Source organism: Peromyscus leucopus, chromosome 12 (genome assembly GCF_004664715.2).
Source record: "Peromyscus leucopus breed LL Stock chromosome 12, UCI_PerLeu_2.1, whole genome shotgun sequence".
In the NCBI taxonomy this organism is placed as follows: Eukaryota; Metazoa; Chordata; class Mammalia; order Rodentia; family Cricetidae; genus Peromyscus; species Peromyscus leucopus.
In genome coordinates this window covers 58,157,470-58,181,094 of record NC_051073.1, presented here as the reverse complement: position 1 = coordinate 58,181,094, position 23,625 = coordinate 58,157,470, and the positions used below count along the sequence as shown (strand labels likewise).

The window sequence follows — 23,625 nt, the reverse complement described above, 5'->3', positions numbered from 1 at the left end:
TAAGTTACAATAAGACTAGGTACAGACCCTCATATCAAGGCTGGATGAGGCAACCTCATAGGAGGAAAAGGGTCCCAAGAGTAGTTGAAAGAGTTAGAGACACCCCTAGTCCCACTGTTAAGACTCGCACAAAAACCAAGCTACACAACATAACATATGTGCAGAGGGTCTAGCCCAGCCTCATGCAGGCTCTGTGATTGCCATTTCAGTCTCTGTGAGCCCATATGAGCCCTGCTTAGTTGATTCTGTGGGCTAGGTTCTCCTGGTGTCCTCAACTCCTCTGACTCCTACAATCCTTCCTCCCCCTCTTCCACTGGGTTTCCTGCTTCTCCTACATCTTAGGCTTCTGGAAGTTCTTTCAGCTTCCTGTGTCTCCATTTCCACTTTAAGTTGGCATAATAGTAGTATGTAACTATTTATTCAGTTAGTTATTTTTGAGGACTAAATCAGCAAATGTGTGTCTAAATAAGAATAATGAAAATAAAAGTCACTAGACAAACGGAAAAGAGTTAGCCTCACCTTTGAATGTCTGATATTTCTACAGCCTTTGCGCAGTAATGCATAAAAGGACTTTAGCAAACATATTCATGATAATTTGGGGGAAGGTACCTCTTAGGCTCTTCTTGGCTGGCCAGGGACCCAAGTAACACCATGCCCAAAAGGAAGCAAAAACCTGATGTAGAGGAAACATATTCCCTCTGCTCTGAACTCACCAAGTCATTCAACACCGAAGTACACACGAAACTGACACATGACACTCAGTCCACCAGGATTTTAATCTCCTTTCATTTTGCACTGAAGACTTCGGAAATTGACTCAGAATTTAACACGTTGGGAGAATGAGATTAAATAAAACAAATCTTTTAAACAAAAGAGAGAAGCAGAGATCAAGAGGCAAGACTCTGTTAATATGTAACAGTCTGGACTGGTTGACTCCTTGTTTCCTGTTTTTGGTTTATGATCAGTAAGTGTCCAGGACAAAATGAACATCGCTCACAAGAGAAACCAGCAACTCCACTGACTGAAGGCACAGCAGGTTCTTGGGCAGAGAGCATTCAGATCTCTCAATATTCATATTCACCGAACCTTTTCTCTGAAGAAAAAAGGGAGAGGAGGGAGGAGAAAGATAATAAGTTAGTTTTGTATTGGAAGCAGTTCAGCTGCAATGCGTTCTTAGAGCCACACAAGAAGGAAAAGCTGTAGCCATGAATTCTTTGTTCCTCTAAGAATGGCAGCCCTCTAAGGGGACTCTAAAGATACTCTAAAAGTATTTTCTTGATTGCTGTCCATTTAGAAGATAAAATTTGGTTTTACTAGCTCATTTATTCATTCACTCAACAAATATTTTTAGAGAACAATTAGAGAAGAAAAAAGGAAACAGAAAGGGAAAAAATACTATTTCCTATCAACTTTCAGAGATAAAAAGAGAAAAGAGGGTTGGGGATTTAGCTCAGTGGTAGAGTGCTTGCCTAGCAAGCGCAAGGCCCTGGGTTCGGTCCTCAGCTTTGGTGGTGGTGCACATGCCTTTAATCCCGCATTTGTGAGGCATAGCCAGGTAGATCTCTGAGTTCAAGGCCAGCCTGGTCTACAGAACGAGATCCAGGACAGGCACCAAAACTACACAGAGAAACCCTGTCTTGAAAAAAAATAATAATACTAAAAAAAAAAAAAAAGAAAAAGAAAAGAGCAAAATAGACCCGAGCCTCAGGGCGGCCTTTCCTTGTCTATTAGGTGTGTGGGACTGGGGCAGATGGCCAGGAAGCTGATGTCATAGGTCAGCAACTCACATTCCAGGATGCTCTGGGGGAAAATCATCCCAGACAAGGAAAGACTGCAGACTGGAACATTCCTCCTCCTATCTCTCTACGAACTTCGAGCTTAGAATTGAGTATCATTCAACTTTACTACCCACTACCCTTCCATGGTACAACCTCCTGATGTCCCTCTTCTTGGAGTCAATGCTGTTATCCCATGTGTACGCCGTCCACGTGAGCCTTAACCTCCTCTCCTGTAAGATCTTTGCCTATGTCTTGTTTTAGTCACCCTCCCCATGGTTAACTATGACTTCTCCCCTTTCTCAATGTCAAGAGTCTTACTCTCCAACCATTGCCTGCATCTTTCCAATTCACCATCTCAAGTCCCCCAGCTTGAAGAGTTTTTGAATGCCACCATGACCTAGAATCCAGTGACTCTACCACTTTGAGGGAGATATTAGGGGTAGAACCCAGGGCCGCATGACTGCTGGGCGATTGCTCTACCACCAAGATACAAGGCCAGCCCTCCTACCACCTTTTCTCTGCCCTTACACTTCCATCCTTCATCTTTCCCAGCTCATCTTAAATTCCACCGCTGACCATTATACTACCACTCCACACCCACCTGTCTCCATCTGTCACACAGCATCCAGAACTCTAACATCTGGTTGACCCAACTTTATTACCACTGTGTGTCATCGACACTCAAATAATGAGATTGGAGAAAAACACACAGTGGTGCCCGGCGTCCTCATTTTAATGTAATGATCATGAACTTCAAAGTGCTTTTAGTACTTAAAAAAAAAAAAAACTGCCCTATTTCTTTAGTTAGTCTCTCCTAGTTGATTGCTTTGTTCTTTCCCAACACTGGCATGGCTAACTTTACACTCAGCTCATGAGCTGACTCCTAGTTAATTTCTCCTCTCTCAAATCATCTATTCTCCATCTTCATCTTTTTTGATTCCTCGGTCGTATTCTCATAGTTAAACATTCCTTGCTCTCTGAAATGCTATACCTTGGTTTTCTGGTTATGACATTCTCTTGGTTTCCAATTTATTTCACTCATCATGGTTTCTCCTCCTTTACCGTGTTCCCTTCATTTTCCTCACCCACAAAGGATGTGGAGAGAGTAAAGGGCAGAGAAAAGAGGCCCAAGCTTCGGCAACTGAACTTTATTTATTTGTTTGTTTTTATATTCTATTTCCATGGTGAGCACACATGGTCTGAGCATTTCAAATCCCATCTCTAGTTCACAGCCCCCAGGTTTTGCTTCTGGGGCTGCCTCTTTCTCTTAATTGAATGTGTGACTACATACTCAGCATTCCCCTCCAATGGCTCACATGGGCTTCTCTAACTAAAGATGCCCCCAAAAGAAATGCCAGGACTTCCTAGACAGATACAAATTTACCCATTCTCTTCCTGAGAGAAAATCTTAGTGAGCACGGACTCCTCCTTCCCTTACACCCTTCACTTCATCTTTCAACAAACTCTGTTCCTCTACCTCCAGAAATGCAAACATGACCCAGTCTCTTTTTGTTTTTTTCCACTCCTAACACCTGGGGTCAAGACACCCTTTTCTCTCACCTGGATCATCCTAACAGTCCAACTGGTCCCCTTGGCCCCCCTTGCCTCTCTGTGTCTACCCTCAAGAGTAACAGGATAGAGCTTTGTGAAATGCCGGTCATCCACTTCACTCCTCCGTGCCAAGCCACCAGCGGCTCTGCATCTTCCTCACAGGATGAGGAAAATCCAGAAATCCTTACAGTGCTCCACTAGAAACGACACAATGCTAGCCGCCTCTCATCCTAAGCCCTGCACTCTTTCCATTCCAACCCTGGCCTCCTTGTTGCCCCTCAAACCCACCATGCCTGCCTACCTCTGGGCCTGGCTTCCACATCTGTGTTCAAGCCTTTGTTGAAACTTAGCATGGAAGTAAGGCTGTCTACGGACAGTCTAACGTTACAACTCTCCCTCCCTACTCCGTTCTTCCTGATCTGCTTCCAATGTTTTGCTTTCCTTTATGTGACTAGTCACCATATGATATAATACACCTTTTCCTTTATATTGAAAAACACATATAGAAAAGTATGTAAGTGTCCAGCACCATTGTAAATGTAAATCTCTTACAAACTGAATACTACCACATAACCAGCACCCACACCAATAAGTGGAATGATATCTGTACCCTAGAAATCTTCCCCACTCCAAGGGATACCACTCTTCAGACTTCCTTCACACAGCATAGATGAATTTAGATGAATTTTTTTCCATTGCCCTCCTGCCCCCCCCCAGTATTGAATTTCATATAAATGGGTTCGTATGGTGACATACAACACATTTTTTTTTTTTTTTTTTTTTTTTTTTTTGTTTTTGAGACAGGGTTTCTCTGTGTAGCTTTGCACCTTTCCTGGGACTCACTTGGTAGCCCAGGCTGGCCTCGAACTCACAGAGATCCGCCTGGCTCTGCCTCCCGAGTGCTGGGATTAAAGGCGTGCACCACCACCGCCCGGCCATACAACACATTTTAATGATCTGTTTACTGTGTATCTCATTCCCACTAACAGTAGGAAAGTTTCGAATGTAAGAACTCATTATATTCACTGGTGTAATCTAGCACCTACAAAGAGGATATGCAGCTCAACCATTATTTGATGTGCAAATGAACAAAACAAAATATTGAACAAATAGAAAGGAGCGGAAGAGAAGGTCTCCGAATGTGAGCCAAGTCTTGGGAAATGGGCAGGAGGGCATGAGGCAGATCAAGAGAAGAGAGGTATCCCAAGAGAGGCAGAGTCTGCACAAAGGCTTGGCACTGTGAAAAAACAAAACCAGATCCGTTCTGAAAGCCACAGGACGTGGAAAGCCCAGAGCAGTGAGCGATGCTATGCCTGAGACACGGCAGCTCTGGAGCTGGGAAAACAGGCCGATGCCGGATCTCAGGGGTCTCCTATAAATACATAGATGAGGGTAGAGAGAGAAGTCAAATACAAGGACTTTTTAGATAGTTCTGGGACATTTTAAGGATGTTGAAATGTCAGAGGATAAAAACAAGAGAATTTCTTTTGAAGCCCACTCATTGATAATGCATCCTAGTGTTCTCAGAAGGAAGTCTGAGGCCCACGGTAACGCTCACAGACACCAAGTTCATCCGAATGTGGGAAAGACTTAGAAGTCTGGCAGATAAGTGAGCACCCCCCACCCCTTTTCCCTTTGAAGGAAAGGCCAGCTCATGTGGGAAATTTAAATGCATGAGTCTGTCTGGTTTGTCCTGTTTTGCTGGACTGAGAGAAGGCTGCAGGAGCTCTGCCTCCCTCACCTCATAGACAGCGCTCTGAGGAGACCACACCCTATCCTCCATCCCCCCCCCCCCCCCCCCCACAGGAGGACAGAGGTGCTCTGGGTGTCTTTACCACCCACCACAGCTTACATCCTATACTAGCGCTTCGTGGACTTGAGCATGGGTCAGAATCGCCTTGAGGCCACATCAAAACTCAGCACTGAGTCTCCCCCAGGATTTACTTTGCAGAGGTCACAAGGGGACCCGAGAACCAACCTTAAGTTCCCTGAGGTGACAGTGTTGCTGGCCTGGGCAATCACTACCCTGCACAATTGCCTGCATTCTAAACCAGGCAAAGAGTTTTATCATATCTCCTTTTTCTTCTTCCAAAGGTATGAATGCTCCATCTCTATCACCCCTGAGCGTCAACTTTTCCTGCTCTTACTAAATGTTTCTATTACTATATTTTATCCGACAAAATATAGGGCATCTAGTTAAATTTGATAAGTAATGTCAATAAATTTCAGATATAGATGATATTATTGGTTACCAAAAATTTAAAGTATGTATTCATTAGTCAAGATTTTGGTCAAACTATTTAATGTTCTAATTTCTTCATATAGAAAGGGACAGTAATAGCAATTATCTGGCAGGGCTAGGTTAAGGACTTAAAAATAGCAGTGTGGGCTGGGGAGATGGCTGTATGGGCACGAAGGCCTGAGTGTGGGTCTCCAGCATCTAAATAAAGACTTTGTGCAGCAGTGCCAGGTGTGATCCCAGCCCTGGGGGAGCAGAGCCAGGCAGATGCCTGGGGCTTGGTGCTCAGTCGGTGTAGCTGAATTGGTGAGCTCCAGATTCAGTGAGAAAACCTATCTCAAAAAATAAAGTGAAGAAGTGACTGAGGACGAATACTAACATCAGCCTCTGGCCTCCATACTTGCACATGTGCACACACACCCCAAACACACATGCACACACAGACACATTGATGCTGTGGATATCACTCTATATAAATAAAACACTGATGGCCAGTGACCAGGCAGGAAGTATAAGCGGGACAAAGAGAGAGGAGAATTGGGGAAACAGGAAGAAGGAGGGAGAGACACTGCAGCCACCGCCAGGACAAGCAGCATGTAAAGACTCCGGTAAGCCACCAGCCACATGGCAAGGTATAGATTTATAAAAATGGGTTAATTTAAGATATAAGAACAGTTAGCAAGAAGCCTGCCATGGCCATACAGTTTATAAGTAATATAAGCGTCTGAGTGATTATTTTATAAGTGGATTGTGGGACTGCGGGCTTGGTGGATCCTGGAGAGAAGCCCTCCAGCAACAAATGGCGCCCAACATGGGGCACGAACCCACGACCCTGAGATTAAGAGTCTCATGCTCTACCAACTGAAAATGGCCCAACGAGTTGACAAGAGTTTACACCTAAAACCTGAGAAAAGATTCTAAAACAGAACTAAAAACAGCTTCCTAATTGTCTCTCTCAAATGAGCAGCAGCTGCCGGTTTGAGTTCCTGGCGGGTTCCTGGCGTGTGCACTCAACCTGCACGATGGCGGGAATGAGGCCTCTGCAAGTGGCACATTAAGCTGCATGGTAGATTTAGCCTTTGCTAGTACAAAACAAAAAAAGAGGTTTCTGGGCTACACGCTGCTTTGACAGAAGCATAGACCCACTATTCTGAGAATTAATGGCTCCCAGAGCTGGCGGAAAACGTACCACCACCATGTTGGGAAGCTGAAGTGGGCGGAGTCAGCAGGCTTAAAAGGCTGCAGTTTAAAGCAATAGGCTCAAGATAATATAAAAAATAAGCCATCTAAAGATGGCTACCACACAGAGAATCTGTATTATGTTCTCTTTGATATTCATAACTGAATAAAAACATTTGATTGCAAAAGCTGTTGAGTTATGCCTAAATGTATATTTTAAAAGTACCTTGACTTCAAAATTTGGATGTAAGGATATCTTGCTTTGGAAAGGAGGCTCTGCTTTTGTTTCCACAGAAAGCCAGAGGCTATGGATTTGTTCCAGATTAAGACACATCAGGTTTGACCAGTCAAGACCACCTGAAAGGTCTCCGATGACACCATGGCCCAGATGATCCAACATCCAGAATCGTTTCAAGGCAAATGGCTCAGACAATAGAGCCTCACGGACTACTCCATGATCCTAAAATTTTCTTTGTGTCCCCATAAGATACAGTGCCCCCCTCCAGCAGGAAGTAGTAAGAGAAGCTACGCCCAAATTCCCAAATATACCAAGCTGGCTTGGGAGATGTGTAAAAGTTAAAACCAATATTTTTATTTAAAACAGGTTGATTATAAATGTGATCTCTTTCTAAAAAAGAAATAAAACACTGATGGCCAGTGACCAAGCAGGAAGTATAGGCAGGCAAAGAGAGAGGAGAATTGGGGAAACAGGAAGAAGGAGGAGAGACACTGCAGCCACGGCCAGGACAAGCAGCATGTAAAGACGCTGGTAAGCCACCAGCCACATGGCAAGGTACAGATTTATAAAAATGGGTTAATTTAAGATAAAAGAACAGTTAGCAAGAAGCCTGCCATGGCCATACAGTTTATAAGTGATATAAGCGTCTGAGTGATTATTTTATAAGTGGATTGTGGGACTGCGGGGCTTGGTGGATCCCCGGAGAGAAACCCTCCAGCAACACATGGACACACACACAGCACATATGTAAAGTTCCAGGCACATGGTAAGCAGCCCACAGATGGCTGCGATGACCGCTCAGCCTGTCACCCCAGGAAGCAGAGGAACAGGAGCCTCATTGGGAGGAGCAGCCATCTCTGTCTGGACAACAGCTGTCATCTCCCCAAGCCTAGTCTTCTTTCAAACCCAGGGAGACTTCATCTCACTCCCGTTTCTGACCCCAGGCTACAAGCTCCTGTTCCTGACGCATCTTTAAATCCCCAAAGTGCTCCGAAGTGCCTGCTACATTTGGCGTTCAGTAAATATTAATGAGTGGTGGCTTCTGTGTGGTGAAGAGCGGTCCGATGTCACTCTCCCCCTGGGAGCTCCACTTACTTGGGTACCGCCGGATGGATCTGATGGGCCGGTTGTTTTCATTGGTCTCTGTAATGTGGCAGACATACTTTTCATTTAACTTGACTGGGTATCTGAGGACGGAGTACACTCTGTACAAGCCATTCATCTGCTCCTCCAGGACCTCCACTGTGCTGTGGTTGCTAAGGTCCCTTTCTCCCCGGTCTAACCAGGTCACGTTGGGGGTGAGATACCAGCCCTTGGACGTGCATGTGACCACATCTTCTTCATCAATCTTCTCAAACTTCACCTGGGGCATTTCAGAATCTGGTTGGAAAATAATAATAATAATAATAATAATTAGTTCCTTTTTGGTTTCAGTCCCAGGAGGCTCAAGCTCTCGGTGTTTATGCTAACCCTGACGGAGAAAACATGTTCCCGGGTTCACTGTAGCTAAAATTTTGGCCCAAGCACAGTGAGAGAAAAACGGGACTCTCCTGACACCTAGGCCCCTACTGATGCTGTCTTCATTTGGGGGAATCTTTTCTTCTTGGTGTGGGCTCACTCCAGACTCTCCACTGACCTCAGATGCCCCAACTGAGAATCACAGAAGAGTCTGTGACCACACCACTCTGAACGAACCCAATCTCATCTGATCTCGGAGGCTAAGCACAGCCAGGCCTACTTTGTACTTAGACGGGGAGTCGTAGCAGAGTAATACAACTGGGAAGTGGTACATGCCTGTAATTTCCACCACTCAGAAGACTAAGGCAGGAAGATTGCTGTGAGTTCAAGCCCAGACTGGTCTACATAGAAAGATCCTGTCTCAAAAAAAAATGAGAAACAATTCTCATCACCTTCCATCTCTTTCAACTCTTACCCTGGAGGGAGGACTCAGCCCCCTGGGCTCTCTGTCAAAGGGACATAGTTTTCCATGCAACACTGGAGGGTAAGGGTGCAATACTGGGGGAATATGGATTCAACCCAATCAATGTTTTTCAAACTGTTTTTTTTTTTATATTTCTATATTTTTTTATTTTATATGTGTGTGTTGCCTACACATATATCTATGTACCATGTACATGCCCTGTGCTCATGGAGGCCAGAAGAGTGGCTAGATCCCTGGAACTGGAGTTACAGATGATTGCGAGTCACCAAGTAGGTACTGGGAATTGAACCGGTGCTTTAACTAAGGGGCCATCTCTCCAGCCCTGAAACCTATGCTTTACAGTGAGAAGAGTGGAACCTAGAGAAGCTAATGGATTGCCCAGCGTCATCCAGATGTACAACTCCAGCCTCCTGATTCCCAGTTCAGCCCCATTCACATTAAACTATGTCTGACCTTAGCGTTTTCCTGTGGGACTATTGTATCAGGGGTGTGTGTGTGTGTGTGTGTGTGTGTGTGTGTGTGTGTGTGTGTGTGTGTGTGTGTAACAGTTACAATGTGTAACATTTGGGATTCAACCAGCACAGCTTTGGCTGCCCTTCAGTTCATTCAAATTAACGAGTGAGTGATGCATCCTGGGACAGACATGGCACCTCTCGTTCAGAGAAACAGTTTTAACTGAAGTAAATTGATATTCCACTACTCTTATAATAGGAATAAAGTCATTTGGGTTAGGAAAAATGAGAGCACCCAGAGAGAAAATTTAGAGCGTATTATGAACAGAGGTCAAACGTGAAACCAAGTTCGTCTACGACGTCCCTTTACCTTCCACTATGAGCTTGACGGTACTCTCCCCTCTACCGTTGGGGGCGACGGCTGAGCACTTGTACAAAGCTTCGTCCATGAAGTCCACGTTTCGTAGCAGAAGGGACAGAATCCCCTCCGAGATTTCACTCTGATCCACAGAGACTCTTCCCTCATACAAGGCATTCTGCTCTTCAAGTTGCTCCGCATTATCGTAAAACTGGTAAACCACCTTTGTGAACACTTGAAAGAAGTCATAGTACCTAAAAAAGCGATAAAAGTCACGGTCTTCCACCTCATATTCCTCTATTATGTCTTCTCTCTCCCAGTAAAACTCAAGGTTTTCTGTGCTTTCTATAAAGGAGAACTCGCAGTCCAGGGTCACATCAGTGAATGGGTGGGCCCGAACCTCTTCTGTGGACACTGGATTGTCAAAGAAGAAATAGAGTTAGAAAAAGCCAATGACCAGGCGGCGGCGGCGGCGGCGGCGGCGGCGGCGGCGGCGGTCGTGGTGGCGCACGCCTTTAATCCCAGCACTCGGGAGGCAGAGCAGGCGGATCTCTGTGAGTTCGAGACCAGCCTGGTCTACAGAGTGAGATCTGGGACAGGCACCAAAAACTACACAGAGAAACCCTGCCTTGAAAAACCATACACACACACACACACCACACACACACACACACACACACAAGCCAATGACCACTGCATGGGTAAGGGACAACAGCAGGTGAGACGAAGAAGGATTTACTGGAGGGGGCTGGTCATGTATAAAATCACCAGAAGGCTGGGGAAAGGAGCCTAAAGATGTGCAGGGAGTGTGCGGCTTACGACGTGTGCCCTGCCCGCCCCTGCATTCGGCTAGGCACAGAATGACACAGCAAAGTGAGTCCTGTCAGAGTGGACCTGGCTGGAAGCTGGGTTGCGCAGGCGTTGGCTCCAAACCCACGCGGTGCTTGCCAGATACACACCGTCGAAAGAAAACTGTCACATGCACTGGGCACCATAACCTTTCCATCTCTTCGGTCAGTGGCCAGCTCAGCCTCTCTGTAAACATAGCTGACTGACAGAGCGGGCATTCACTCCCAGAACCTCAACGTCGCGGCAATCTTGACAACGTTCCTTACTCTCTGCTTCAGTAACCCGGGAAGGCACATTGGCATGGCAGAGAGACGGTTTATGCATGAAAATCTTTCAGTAAACTAACCTATCCTACCTATGGCTACGGGCTGAACAGCAATGGACTATATAGCACTTGTGGGTTCTTAGCTTGTCAGATCGTGTGATAGCTGAAATACAGTCAGGATTTTCAAACTTGTTCCCCCCCCCCCCACCTCATCTGTTTGTTGTCTGTCTGTCTGTGTCTCTGTCTCTCTCCAAAAAGGAGGAAGAATTGGTGAGTGGGGGGACTCAGTAAGAGTGTGGCTTGATATAAAAATAAGCTCTGACAAAATGGAAGAAAAATAAGTTAAGCACTAAGAGCAAGTCTGGGTATCACATTAAGTGGTCAAGGAAGCTTCTAAGCCATCAGCAAAATGCAGCCAGCCAGACATCCAGTAGAGGACATTCGAGAGGACAGACGACTCAGTCTGCCCATCCCAGCTCGCAGGGACCTGATGGCTGCTGATGGGGCTGTCAGTTATTTGGTAAAACGTTACTATGGGTGTCTATGGGGGCTTTTGTATTAGGTTAACTGAAAGGGCGGTCTTGAGTAAAGCAGTTACCCTCCCTAAGGTGAGTGGTCCCCATTCTATCCGAGTCTAGAACAGAACATAAACAGCTGGCTGTCCTACCAGTATTAAGAATGCCTGTCCAAATGCTTGGGCAATCTTTTTCATGCCTTCATACCTGAGGTGAGACATGGGCTCCTCTTGAGTCTCAGGTCATTGGATTCAGATGAGAATCATACCTCTGGCTTTCTTGAGACACCTCTCCTAATTGTGTGTGTGTGTGTGTGTGTGTGTGTGTGTGTGTGTGTGTGTGTGTGTGTGTGTGAGATGCATGTTGTGTTCATGCTAAAGAGCCCTGACTTTATCAGTTTATATTTATTTTGTGTTTACAATATGCTAAACATATTGTAAGACCTTTCTTTCCTGGTTTTAAGCTTAATCTGCAGACTACATTACGCAGATACTATCTAACACCAGGAGGTGGGCTGTTCAGGGACACAGGTCACTTTGTGGGTGGTAGTAGATTCTGTTGAGTCTCAGGATTCTGGTTCCAAAGCTCTCCATCTGAAATATGCTCTTTCAGATAATAGTAGTCATTCTTTCTAAAGTTGACAAATCAATTACTGAGGAAACGGATGAATGAGTACAGAGAAAGGCAATGTAGAAGGAACAGCACAGGAAAAGACAACTTATGCCATGTTTAGAAGGATGGATTCGCACATTTCCAATAGTGGTTTCTAAAGTCCTGGTCTGAAAAATTACAAATCCAAGCTCTAGTGCTAAGTAACCCCATACTAATCATGTGGCTTCAGGCAACTTCATCTCTCTGCGTTTATTTCTGTCTATATAATTAGGACACCACCTGCTCCAGGTGGTTGTGAAACACCTTGGGATTTTAGTGACTGTTTTTATGTGACACGACTCAGTCATCTTTCAGAGGGACGGGGGGGGGGGGGGGGGGAGAACAGATGTGTGCAGCTGCACTCATCCCAGTCTCTCTCATAGGAACGTGTTATATTTATATAATAGAATATAGGAAAATTTTATTCTTTGATGGATCATTGGTTATATCATCTAGGGTTCAACCTCTGAGCTCTTGCTACAGCTGTACCATTTACGGTCTTAGAAGAAAAGGCTTCCCACTCTGGAATCTAAGAGACAGGATCGGCTGAGGATGGAGGTCCCCAGTGTCTAACTGGCCTGGCTGCACAAGGCCATGTGTAAATGTGTCCTTTGTCTTTTTCAAACTATTGTTTCTAAGTGTTGCGTCTTTAGCTCCCCCAGATCTAAAAGCCTAGGACAAAAACACACCAAAAGGCTAAAAATGTAGAAAAATTCTTTGAAAAGTATACAGAAATATGATGGTTGTCTAAAGCCCTGCTATATAGCATGTGACACATCATACCAGGTTGATAATATTGTTATAAAATATTATTAGATGGACCTTCCTAAGTGATGTCCCTTCCTCATTCTCAACTACCTTCACACTCATTCTTTTTAATGTTTTTGGTAGCACTTTTAATGTGAGTGACTTTGTCCCTTTACCTACACACACACACACACACACACACACACACACACACACACACACACACACACACACACACACCCCTCAATCATCAAGTGAAAAGAGCCAAGAAATATCACCCAGTGAACCAGACTTGCACTAACTTCTGAGTTATCTCTGAGGTCTAAGGACACTCTCACACTGCGGCTGCCCGTCAGCAATGAGAACCGCTGTGGGCTCCTGTGAGACGGCATGTCCCTGAGGACTGTCATTGGTCGCTGAGTGGAGGAGTTATATTGCAGGGTTGGCCTGCACAGTAGCTTTTTAGAAACTTTCGATCACATGCTCCATGTTAGCGCAATTACATTAACAATTTCAAAATCTGCACCTGATGCATCACTGACAGTGTTTACAGTGTTGCAGACTTGAGTACAGAAAGCTAAATTTAAAAAATTGTGTGGTGTGACCATCCAGAATTTTTAGGACAGGACTGATTTTAAATACTCTGAAATTATAAAATTTGGTACTTTTCTTTCTTTCTTTCTTTTTTTGGTTTTTCGAGACAGGATTTCTCTGTTTTCTCTGTGTAGCTTTGCGCCTTTCCTGGAACTCATTCTGTAGACCAGGCTGGCCTCGAACTCACAGAGATCTGCCTGCCTCTGCCTCCCGAGTGCTGGGATTAAAGGTGTGCGCTACCACCGCCCGGCTTAAAATTTGGTACTTTTCAAAGTCACTTGAAGGTGGGGGTTCTGGAGGTCTTTTCTTTTTCTGTCGGGAAGTTTGCAATGAACATAGGTGTCAAGTTGGTCATGTGACTACGGCTTCAAATGGACAAACCTAAATTTGAGGGAGGGGTTTCTCATTAGGACATAGAATTAATGTTACAAAATGTATGTTATGTTCTCCCACATATTTCGTGTTTTGTAATACAAATACAGTATTTGCTTTTCACATTTAATCAATAACAAGACTGAGCTTTGAGGAGGTTAAATCATTTGCTTGATTGGTCGTGATGTTTGGTGGCCTGCTTGCTTGATTTTGTTCCTTATCTCTCCATCATTGTCCTCACTATCTTCAGAATGGTTCCCGAAATACAACGTTTCTGAAGAACGACTCACCTGCACCGTGAAGAAGTAGAAGCAGGTTGGCCCACATCAGAAAGAAAGCCATTCTGTGAGAAACAAAAAGGAAGAAATTTGCTTCGGATACGAGATAATCTGGGTCCCATAGCCACAGCCGTGTGTGTGCGTGTGTGTGTGTGTGTGTGTGTGTGTGTGTGTGTGTGTGTGTGTGTATTGTGGGGGGGCACAGTTCTTTATCAGCACCACCTCTATCTTCCAGACCTAGCAGAGGTACCCTCAGCTGACAGAGGCTCCCATAACCTGTACTCCATGTACCAACGTCTCCTGAGTGACAACTCCACTGCTTCGAGGACTTCTAACACAGAAGTACGTCTGTATGCAGATAAAGACACAACACTCAAACTGAACCCAACCTCCCACTTGGCCTTATTTTTTTTTGTCTTAGTTTTGGTTTGGTTTGTTTTTTCAAGACAGGGTCTCTCTGTGTAGCCCTGGCTGTCCTGGAACTCACTCTATAGACTAGCCTGACCTCGAACTCAGAGATCTGCCTGCCTCTGCCTCTGGAGGGCTGGGATTAAAGGTGTGCTCCACCACTGCCGTGGCTAGTTCTCCACACTTTAAGTTCTACTAATACATCCCAACATCATGGTGCCACCCCACCTCACCCCACCTCACCCCACCCCACCTCACCCCCATCATTGCCTGTACCATTCCTGACCTCATCCCCCCATGCATACACAGTTTAAGGCAGCCCTCTTGAAGTTTGTCTCTCCTCACAGCCAGGTAATCATTCCTTCTGTATCACCCTAAGCATAATTTTATTGCACAAATCACATTGTAGGCAGTTATTTTTTCACATGATCTTTATCTCTTTCTATTTCAAAGAAAGGCAGGATAGAGATTCCCTCTCAGTATATGTTCTTGCCTCCTTATTTCCTGTTTTTTTGTTAAGCAGGGGAAAATCCCACCACTATACCCCAGGGCTACTTATGATACATTATAAGTATAACTGTGTGTCAAATACCTCTCCATGGGAAGATACAGCAAGATATTTCAAACCCAGACCTAAATTAATAAAAATGGAAGGGGTAATCTGACCAGTAACAGCCACTAGGACTATTGTAGTTAACAGAGAAAAGAGATAAGCAAATGACATGAGAAAAAGATTCTAAAAATACAACATGTGTTTTTTTATAACTCACAGAATTTTGTCAATTCTTTTGGATACAAAAGCTTTTCATCCTTAGGAGAGACAGAAACTGCAAGGCTTTCCTGATCCCTTTCAACTCCAGTTAGACAGAATTTCCACTCCTCTGCTTTTTGCACTGATGTGTGATCCTCTTACACAATTAAAAAAAAAACTTGTTTTCAATGGTCCTAACAGTAACACAGGCTTACATTGTAATAGACAAGAATACTAAAGTCACCCTCAGCTTATCAACTTTGTCTTACAGCTGTTTACATTCACATTTAACTACAGCTCTACTGGGCTGCTCATTCCTCAAGAACAGGACTAGGCACTCTTCTTATTCTAAATATCCATCAAAGTAGCCCATATATTTTAGATCAAATAAGTATTCATTAATAGAATGAAATGCATCAGGCTTAAGATTTTTACAAAGTTTCAATGCATAAAGGGGAAAAAAATAAAACAACAACCTCCCCCCACAAACTCAAAACAAACAAAGAGATTTATGCACCAATAATAATGAGAGCAAATTATCCTAAAACAGAAAATTCCAGTCACATCGCCAGGCTTTGCCTCTAGGGGTTGTACCTTCTTGGTGTCTGATTTGCGGAAAAACCACAGAGAAGTCTGTGAAGCATGGCTGTGGCGATGTGAGCGTGAAGGAACAAGACACAGTTGGCAGAGACACCTCAACACTTCAGTCACGCTGTGAGTCGCTTGACTGGCCAGCAATTCCTCCCAAGTCGTCTCCTCAGGCAACGCATTTACCTGTATGCCAGCTGGTTTCTTTGATCAGCCGGCTCCAAAGCAAGTGAGGCAGAGCCGGCACGTCTTTGAAGGGATAGTTGGGTGGCAGTCCTCAGGGAGACGGCTGGGAGCTACTGCTATTACCAACCTGTTGCCACAGATGCTCAGTACAGAACTGTGAGACGATATTTGTACAGTCAGAGTAGTTAGCTTAAAACGTCTTTCAAGGTGTCATGTCGAGAACAAAAAGAAAGCTCAAAACCTCTGCTGGGCAAGTATTCTGCACTCATTTTATTAATCAAAAATTTGAAGACTAATAAAATAGAATGTGGCAAATGCTTACTATATAATTTTGGTGAAAAAAAATAAAAGTATGAAACTTTATATGCACGTGTTAACATGATATACAATGTCAGCCTTGTGAGGGGAAATGTGTGCTCATGGAGGAAGAAAATAAATGTATCATATAATAACGGATTATTTCTGGATGGTGGGATTGCAATTCTAGTGTTTTCATTGCTTATTTCTGAACAGGTGACATTTTCTATTTCATTATAACAAAGACTGTAAGTGGGACAATAGCAGAGTGGCAGACTTTTACACTTACTGTGGCACAGAGAATGAGGGTCCAGAAAAGAGTGAGCAAAGGAGAGTTCATCCTCGGGTTCCTCCTCTTGTTGGTAAGATGGTTTGTGTCCTATGAAGCCTCATCCATTAACCTATAGACTCATATTCAGTAGTGGGGAGTTCTTTATTAAGACATCTCTTTCCGTTCCCATCCACACAGCACATAAACTACTATCTCATCTTAACTGGGTTGACTGCATCCTGACCCTCAGAACTACGAACCAGGATGGGCGTGAGCTCACTTGTCAGTCAGCAGACTCTTTATAGCAGGGCAAATAACATGAGGACAAAACCGTAGGAGGCCTTTAGATAGGAATCATATAGGACTAAATACTGCCTGTTCATTTATGACTGGTTTCTTTCACAGAGAGATTAGCATAATGTCTTCAAGAGTCATCCATGTAACATATATTGGCATTTTTTTTTATTTGTATTGCTGAACAGTGTTCCACTGTATGGATCTATCACATTTTATCTACCTTCTATCAGTTGAGAGATTTAGGGTTAATTCCATCTGTCTCTCCCCCACCCTGACTGTGATGAACAATGCTGTTACAAATATTTGTGTGTACATGCTTGTGATGACTTTTTCATTTTCTCTTTGGTATGTACCTGAGAGAGGGATTGCTAAGTCATATGACAAGCCCAGTTTTAAACCTTCTCAGACCATCCAGACAGGTTTCCAAAGTGACTATACCATTTTCCACCCCACCATCAGCCTGTGAGGGTTAATGGCTATTCTTCACATATGCACCAACATTAATCACCATTTTATTTTAGCTTTTCTAGGTGGGCATGAGTATTGTGGGATATATAATCGCACTGTGAAAAACTGAGACTATGTTAATAAAATCAACCTTGGATCAGGGAGCAGAGCCAGCAACTAGTTGACAGGAATTAGTCATAGAGAGTATGGAGAAACTAGGGAGATGGATAGAGAGATGCACAGAAAGGAGTAGGGAGGGACTTGGAGTTTTGGGGGTCTTTTTTGGTTTGGATGGCTGAAGAGACCCTCTCTTGCTGGGTTTCCAGCCAAAAGGAAAGGTCAATTGGTTGCTTCTCAGTTTCTCTGAGCTAGCGGGTTTTCACCCCAACATCTGACTCCTGAGTCTTTTTTGGTAAATGGAATGATAGAGACTTAGTTAAAAACTGTATTTGGGCTGGGTGGTGGTGGCGCACGGCTTTAATCCCAGCACTCGGGAGGCAGAGCCAGGCGGATCTGTGAGTCGAGCAGCTGGCTACAAGTGAGTTCCAGGTAAAGGCGCAAAGCTACACAGAGAAACCATGTCTCAAAAAACCAAAAAAAACTGTATTTGGCAGCTGAGGCAGAGCTGGTGCCAGTGAGACCAGAAATCCCACCAGGCCAAGGCCTGAGCTGCAGGGCGCTGTCTGTGGGGTCACAGGGGTTGCAGATGGTAGTTAAAATATCAGTAGATTCAGGTGTAGCCACTAAACTGACAGAAAACAACACATGAGTAGCTGGCTGTGGCTTTTGTTCATATTTCCCAAATGACTAATGTGTATCACCTTTTCATGTGCTTGAGTGATACGTACATTCTTCCCTTCTAAAATTGCAATTTTCAATGATCCGTGCTTTCTTTCTATTCATACACAGGAAGTCCTTTAAAGGCAGTGTGGTATTTTGAATGAGATATTCCCCCATAATATCGGCATCTAAATACTTGGTCTTCAGTTGGTGACATTATTTGGGTAGGCTTAGGAACTGTGGTTTTGCTGAAGGAAGTATGTCACCAGGGGTGGGTGTTGTGTTTATTTAATTTGTTTATTAAATTGTTAATATGACCAATAAAGACTTGGAGTCAGATACTGGGGTGAGAACCTGAGAGATCAAAGAAGTGGCAGGGGAACAACCAGCTGACCTTCTCTCCACATTTCCCAGATGGAAAAGAACACAAAATCTCCAAGCGTCTCCCTACTCCTTCCTGCGCATCTTCTCTATCCGTATTCTTGACTTCTCTATGGCTAATTCCGGTCAGCTAGTCACTGGCTCCGCCCCCTTATTCAAGGTTAACTTTATTAACACAGTCTCAGGGTATCACAGTGTGATCAAATATCCTGCAACAGGTGGGTTTGGAGGCTTCAAAAGTCATGCACCCTTTCCAGTGCGCTCTTTACGTTTTCTGTTGGGAGTCCTGAGATGTGAGCTCTTGGCTCTGGCTGCTTACCAACTACTACCTCTGCTCTGCCAACATGTTCTCTTATCCCTCTGAAACTATAAGCCAAATCAGTTTTTCCCCATAAGTTGCCTTGGTCATGGTGTTTTATCACAGCAACTGAAAAGTAACTAAGCCGGGCAGTGACTGAATGTTTAAAAAAAATATGATCACTATAATTAAGTTTTTCTGTGTTGGCACCCAGCTCCATCATTTCTTGTGAAATTAATTAATTCTCCCATATCTTGATTTTTATTGCATGTAAAATGGGGATAATGCTATCTACTTTATAGTTTGGAGATGGGATTAAGTAAAATATTGATCACAAAGCTCATAGGACAGTATCTAGCACACTACACCTTATAGCAAAGTACAATGATATGCACAATATTATGAAGAAATCCATTATTTTTGTATACATACTAAAAATAATATTAAAAAGGGAAAAGAGCCGGGCGGTGGTGGCGCACGCCTTTAAGCCCAGCACTCGGGAGGCAGAGGCAGGCGGATTTCTGTGAGTTCGAGGCAGCTGGGCTACAAGTGAGTCCAGGAAAGGCACAAAACTACACAGAGAAACCTGTCTCGAAAAATCAAAAAAAAAAAAAAAAAAAAAAAGGAAAAGAATCACTAAAGCCTACCTTTAATTTTGCCTAAGATAGGGAGTTAGTGATCTGGGTTTTTTGTTTGTTTGTTTGTTGGTTGAGACAGGATAACCACATAGCCCTGGCTGACCTAGAACTCAATATGTAAACCAGGCTGTTCCCAAATGCACAGAGATCCAGATGTCTCTATCTCCTGAGTGCTGGGACTAAAGTCATGTACCAGCATGCCTGACCCCAAGTTACTGATTTTTTTTAAGACTTGAACCACAGTGATAGGAAGATGAAAGAACTTTAATCCATCCTAGGGGTATGTAGATAAGCCAAAGCGAAAAAGATTCTGCCGTGGAAATAGTTCAAAACCCCATGCGCCCATCTGAGCATTGGACCTTCATCTGACAGGCAACAATAACCCTAGACCTCAGCAAGTCTTTGCACATACACACAGCTACACACTTGTGAGTCTCTTCACTGGGGCACTGTTGTACAAATGACAAGTTTCCAGGCAGTCTAGAGATGGGCTTGTCTGGCTCAGTACCCACCAGGCCTGTGGTGTCCTGAAGTATGGGCACAGAGCAAAAGCACATCACCTCAAACTCTGTTCTCAGCTAAGTGGTCCACTCTGGCTGTGTGTTTGATGCCCACAAAATCTCCACCCTCAACAAATGCCCTATAACTCTAATAATCACAATATTTTTTGAGATGCCGCAAATGGGTAGATACCTTTTGCAATCCTGTCTACTCACTGTTTGAACAATCTTATCATTCTGAATAGGAAAAAAGCGCACACCAGACTAGGTTCAATGATGCAGTGTGTCGTAATTTAAAGGTCATGGACTTTGGAGTCACACAGACGTAATGCTAAATTTCAACCATGCTTGTCACTCTCTATGTCATAGAAGGCATTTACTCTTTATTTCTCAGTTTACATTTCCTCCCCTTTAAAGTGGGGACAAAAGCTTCTTTTAATAAGTTACATCAAACTTACAAGTTGTTTGAAATGTAATTTATCTGATGTGGAAAATCAAATTAAATGTCAAGTTCTTGATGAGTGCGGATTTTTAATGTCAGTCCTCTTTCAACTAAAAATATTTATAAATATACCGCTACTCAAAAGCTTAGGCACTGTGGGGACTGGAGAGATACTCATAAATGAAGACGCTCTTCTCAGGGACCTTCCAATCTATTAAAAACAAGAATCAACCAGGTAAGTCAGACGCACTAGTCCAATCAGTGAAAATTGTCTGAAAGAAATTACACCTGGCAGGTGGAGAAATAACTCAGCGGTTTAGAGCTTTGGTTGCTCTTCCAAGGGACCCAGGTTCAGTTCCCAGCACCCACATGGCAGCTCACAACTGTCTGTGACTCCAGTTCCAAGTGACACCCTCACACAGACATACATGCAGGTAAAACACCAATGAACACAAAATAAAAATAAGTTTAAAAGAATTACACCTGTAAAAATGGGTAGCCTAGCCAGGTACGGTGGCAAACACCTTTAATCCCGGCATTTAGGAGGCAGAGGCAGTCAGATCTCTGTGAGTTCCATGACAGCCAGGAGTGTTACACACAGAAACCCTGTCTTGAAAAAAAAAATACAAAACCACAAAACAACAACAACAAAAGTAGGGAAGACTGGTGAGCTTCGTGTAAAAGGAAATAAACCAGACTCAGAAAGACAAATGCCCCATGTTTTCTCTCATACATGAATCTGTATTTCAAAATCAATCTCTCTCCATATGTAGATAAGATACATATATAGATAGATGTGTGTGTGTTTGAGTGTGTGTGTGTGTGTGTGTGTGTGTGTGTGTGTGTGTGAGTGTGTGTACAAAAGGGACTGAGTGGAAGGAAGGTTTGTTTTGAAGGGGAGGGGAAGGGGAAGAGACATATTGCACACCCTCAAATGCAGAACACGTGCATACATAACATGAAAGCAGAGGGGAGAGTTTGGAGGGAAGAAAGGGTGGTGGGGGGGGGCAAGGGAAGGTGATGGTGGATTGAAGGAGCAAAATACAATGATATACAAGTATGAAAAAGTCGTGACCAGCCTGGGCTACCATAGTACATTTACATAAAAATTAATCATAAAAGAAATCATACTTGCAATGGTAGGGAGTTGAATATAGAGGTGTACACAAAAGAAATAAAGAGCTTTTCTCTATGTGGAGCCTGTTCTGATTGAAGAGCTATACCGTTTCCACTAAGATTTATAGTTTGCCTGGTATGGCTTCAAAAACACCATGTTCAACTTTTAGAAGATAGTTTCTGGCCAATGATGTTTACATTTATCCTAAATTCAACAAATAGAATCAATAGTTCAAATATTTATTAAAATGGGTCATACCTCAGTTCTGCAAGCAGTATCCTTAAAATTTTGTCAGTTTGCACATTTCTTTGCTAAAGCTCCATTTTCTACCCTCTTTCCTCCACTGTTTATTTAAAAGAATTTAGTTTCTGTCCCATTCAAAACTTTCTACGTAGCTTCAACTTCTACTACTGAGGTCATCTTTTCCCCATTACCTGATGTTGTAATCTTAGCTCTTTTCCTGAATCACATTTTTTTTTACATTTTACATTATTGCTGTTTGTTTGTTTGTTTGTTTGTTTGTTTTATCAAGGATACACATTTTTAAAGCATGAATTGCATTAAGTATTTTTGACGATTACAATAGAGTTCCTTCTAGAATGTTAGTTTGATCTGAAATAAGGTCCATTTTTAAAAAGATGCCTGCAAGACACTTGAAGATTTTGTTTTCATTTTTTAAAGACAGAGTTTCTCTGTGTAGCCTTGGCTGTCCTGGAACTCACTCTGTAGACCAGGCTGTTCTCAAGAGATCTGCCTGCCTCTGCCTCCCGAGCGCTGAGATTAAAGCCATGGCACAAATTTTATTTTTTAATACACAGTCTCTCCATGTTATCCTGGCAGTTCTGAAACTATGTAGACCAGGCTGGCCTCATACTCTCAGAGATCTTTCTGCCTCCCTCTGCCTCACTATACCTAGCACAGACTTTTTTTTTTTTTTTTAATTTCACCCTTAGATTGTTACGCTGACAAACTATATCCTCCTAAGATAATTCAATCGTAAAGTTTAACTGTGAAGAATCACAAAGTCTCTCGTCGACATGACTGATGACACAAGGGTTTGTTTTCTTTTTCTTTTTCTTTTTAGGAAGAAAGCAATTTAAGGCCCCTGGTTACACATAACCATGTAACTCTCTTGTATTTAAGCTCAGTAAGAAACAAAACGAATAATTTTTCTCATTCCCACTAAAATTACAAAGTGTAATTTCAGAAAAGATTGAAATTGGGATAAGGATGAAAATGCATGAACCGGAATTACTAAATCCGAGCCTGAGTCAAGAGTTTCCCAGTTAAATTCTGGTTCTCACTTGCAGTGGACTCTGAGTCTTTTCTCAAAGAGAGCTTAGTGTAAACTAGCTCGAATCCAGAGACCTCCTCAATCCAGTTCCCAGACTCATTCCCAACCACGAGAACAGACCAAAGCCCACGCGAGTGATTCTGTAATTGAAGTGGGTTAAGTTCTTATTCGACACATCTTTCTTTTACAATGCTGCTTTAACAGACAAAAGAGAAAAAAAAATCCTGAAGGGCAAGTAGGGAAGGTCCTGAAGCATGTTTTCCAGATGGGGCAATAGCAATCCAGCTCATTTCTGATTGGGGCCTTAGCTTGGAAGAGGGCTTTGTTCCCTGGCTGGCCTGGGACTCGCTATGCAGGGCGGGCGGGCCTCGAACTCAACACACCCGACTCTACATTTCAGTCCAGGGACCAGAGGCGTGCGCCACCAGGCCGGTCCTCCGGCAGCCTTTACATTCTCGGGTTCCGTCCCTGTCATGGCTGCGCTCTCCCGATCCAGCCGATGTGGGGGCCCGCTCTCCAGCGAGAACAAAGGAGGCGGCGCCCGGTGACGCGCACGCCCTCGGGCGGGGTCGTCAAGCCCCGGAGCTGTTTACTCAGGCGGCCAAGGCCGCGGGGCCGCCCGACTATAAAGGACGCGCAGCAGCGCGCTGGCTCCAGAGCGCCACGGGACTTCCGCTCACCCCGCACCGGAGCCCCCGACGAGGCCGAGCCCGCCCCGGAGCCAGGACGGCTTCCCTCCGACGGGAGCCGGGAAGGCTCGCCAGGCCTCGGCTCGCTCCCAGCGGACACCGCGCCGCACGCCACGTGAGCCGGAGCCCGCCCCACCCCCGAGCGGCGCGCGCACCCGGCGCTTGGGCATCGCGTGACTCGGGGGCCGGCGCGCGGGGTGAGCGGCCGGCCGCCCCCGGGCCGTGCGCGCCAC

The 23,625-nt window shown here is 44.2% G+C and overlaps 1 protein-coding gene across 2 annotated transcripts; it reads right to left on the bottom strand.

Annotated features, from left to right (window-relative positions):
- Positions 1-757: 757 nt before the first annotated feature.
- On the bottom strand, positions 758-23,461 carry LOC119088794 (butyrophilin subfamily 2 member A2-like). Of its 2 annotated transcripts, XM_037209766.1 has the most exons (5): positions 23,384-23,461; positions 14,021-14,073; positions 9,750-10,151; positions 8,081-8,365; positions 758-1,093 (listed from the first exon to the last, which is right to left on the bottom strand). In XM_037209766.1, the coding sequence occupies exons 2-5, from the start codon at positions 14,070-14,072 to the stop codon at positions 1,065-1,067; spliced, it is 768 nt and encodes a 255-aa protein (XP_037065661.1). In that variant the 5' UTR covers position 14,073; positions 23,384-23,461; the 3' UTR covers positions 758-1,064. The 2 variants fall into 2 exon arrangements, with proteins under 2 accessions (XP_037065661.1, XP_037065660.1); XM_037209765.1 differs by lacking the exon at positions 758-1,093 and having other exon boundaries at positions 7,691-8,365.
- Between the last annotated feature and the right edge of the window lie 164 nt (positions 23,462-23,625).

What these genes read in the sequence shown, in the direction of transcription:
- LOC119088794 (XM_037209765.1), bottom strand. Translation starts at nt 14,072, where the DNA reads ATGGCTTTCTTTCTGATGTGGGCCAACCTGCTTCTACTTCTTCACGGT. An exon ending in TCTACTTCTTCACGGTGCAG is followed by an intron (nt 10,152 to 14,020) that starts GTGAGTCGTTCT and finishes TTGACAATCCAG; the next exon opens with TGTCCACAGAAGAGGTTCGG. An exon ending in CGTCAAGCTCATAGTGGAAG is followed by an intron (nt 8,366 to 9,749) that starts GTAAAGGGACGT and finishes TTTTCCAACCAG; the next exon opens with ATTCTGAAATGCCCCAGGTG.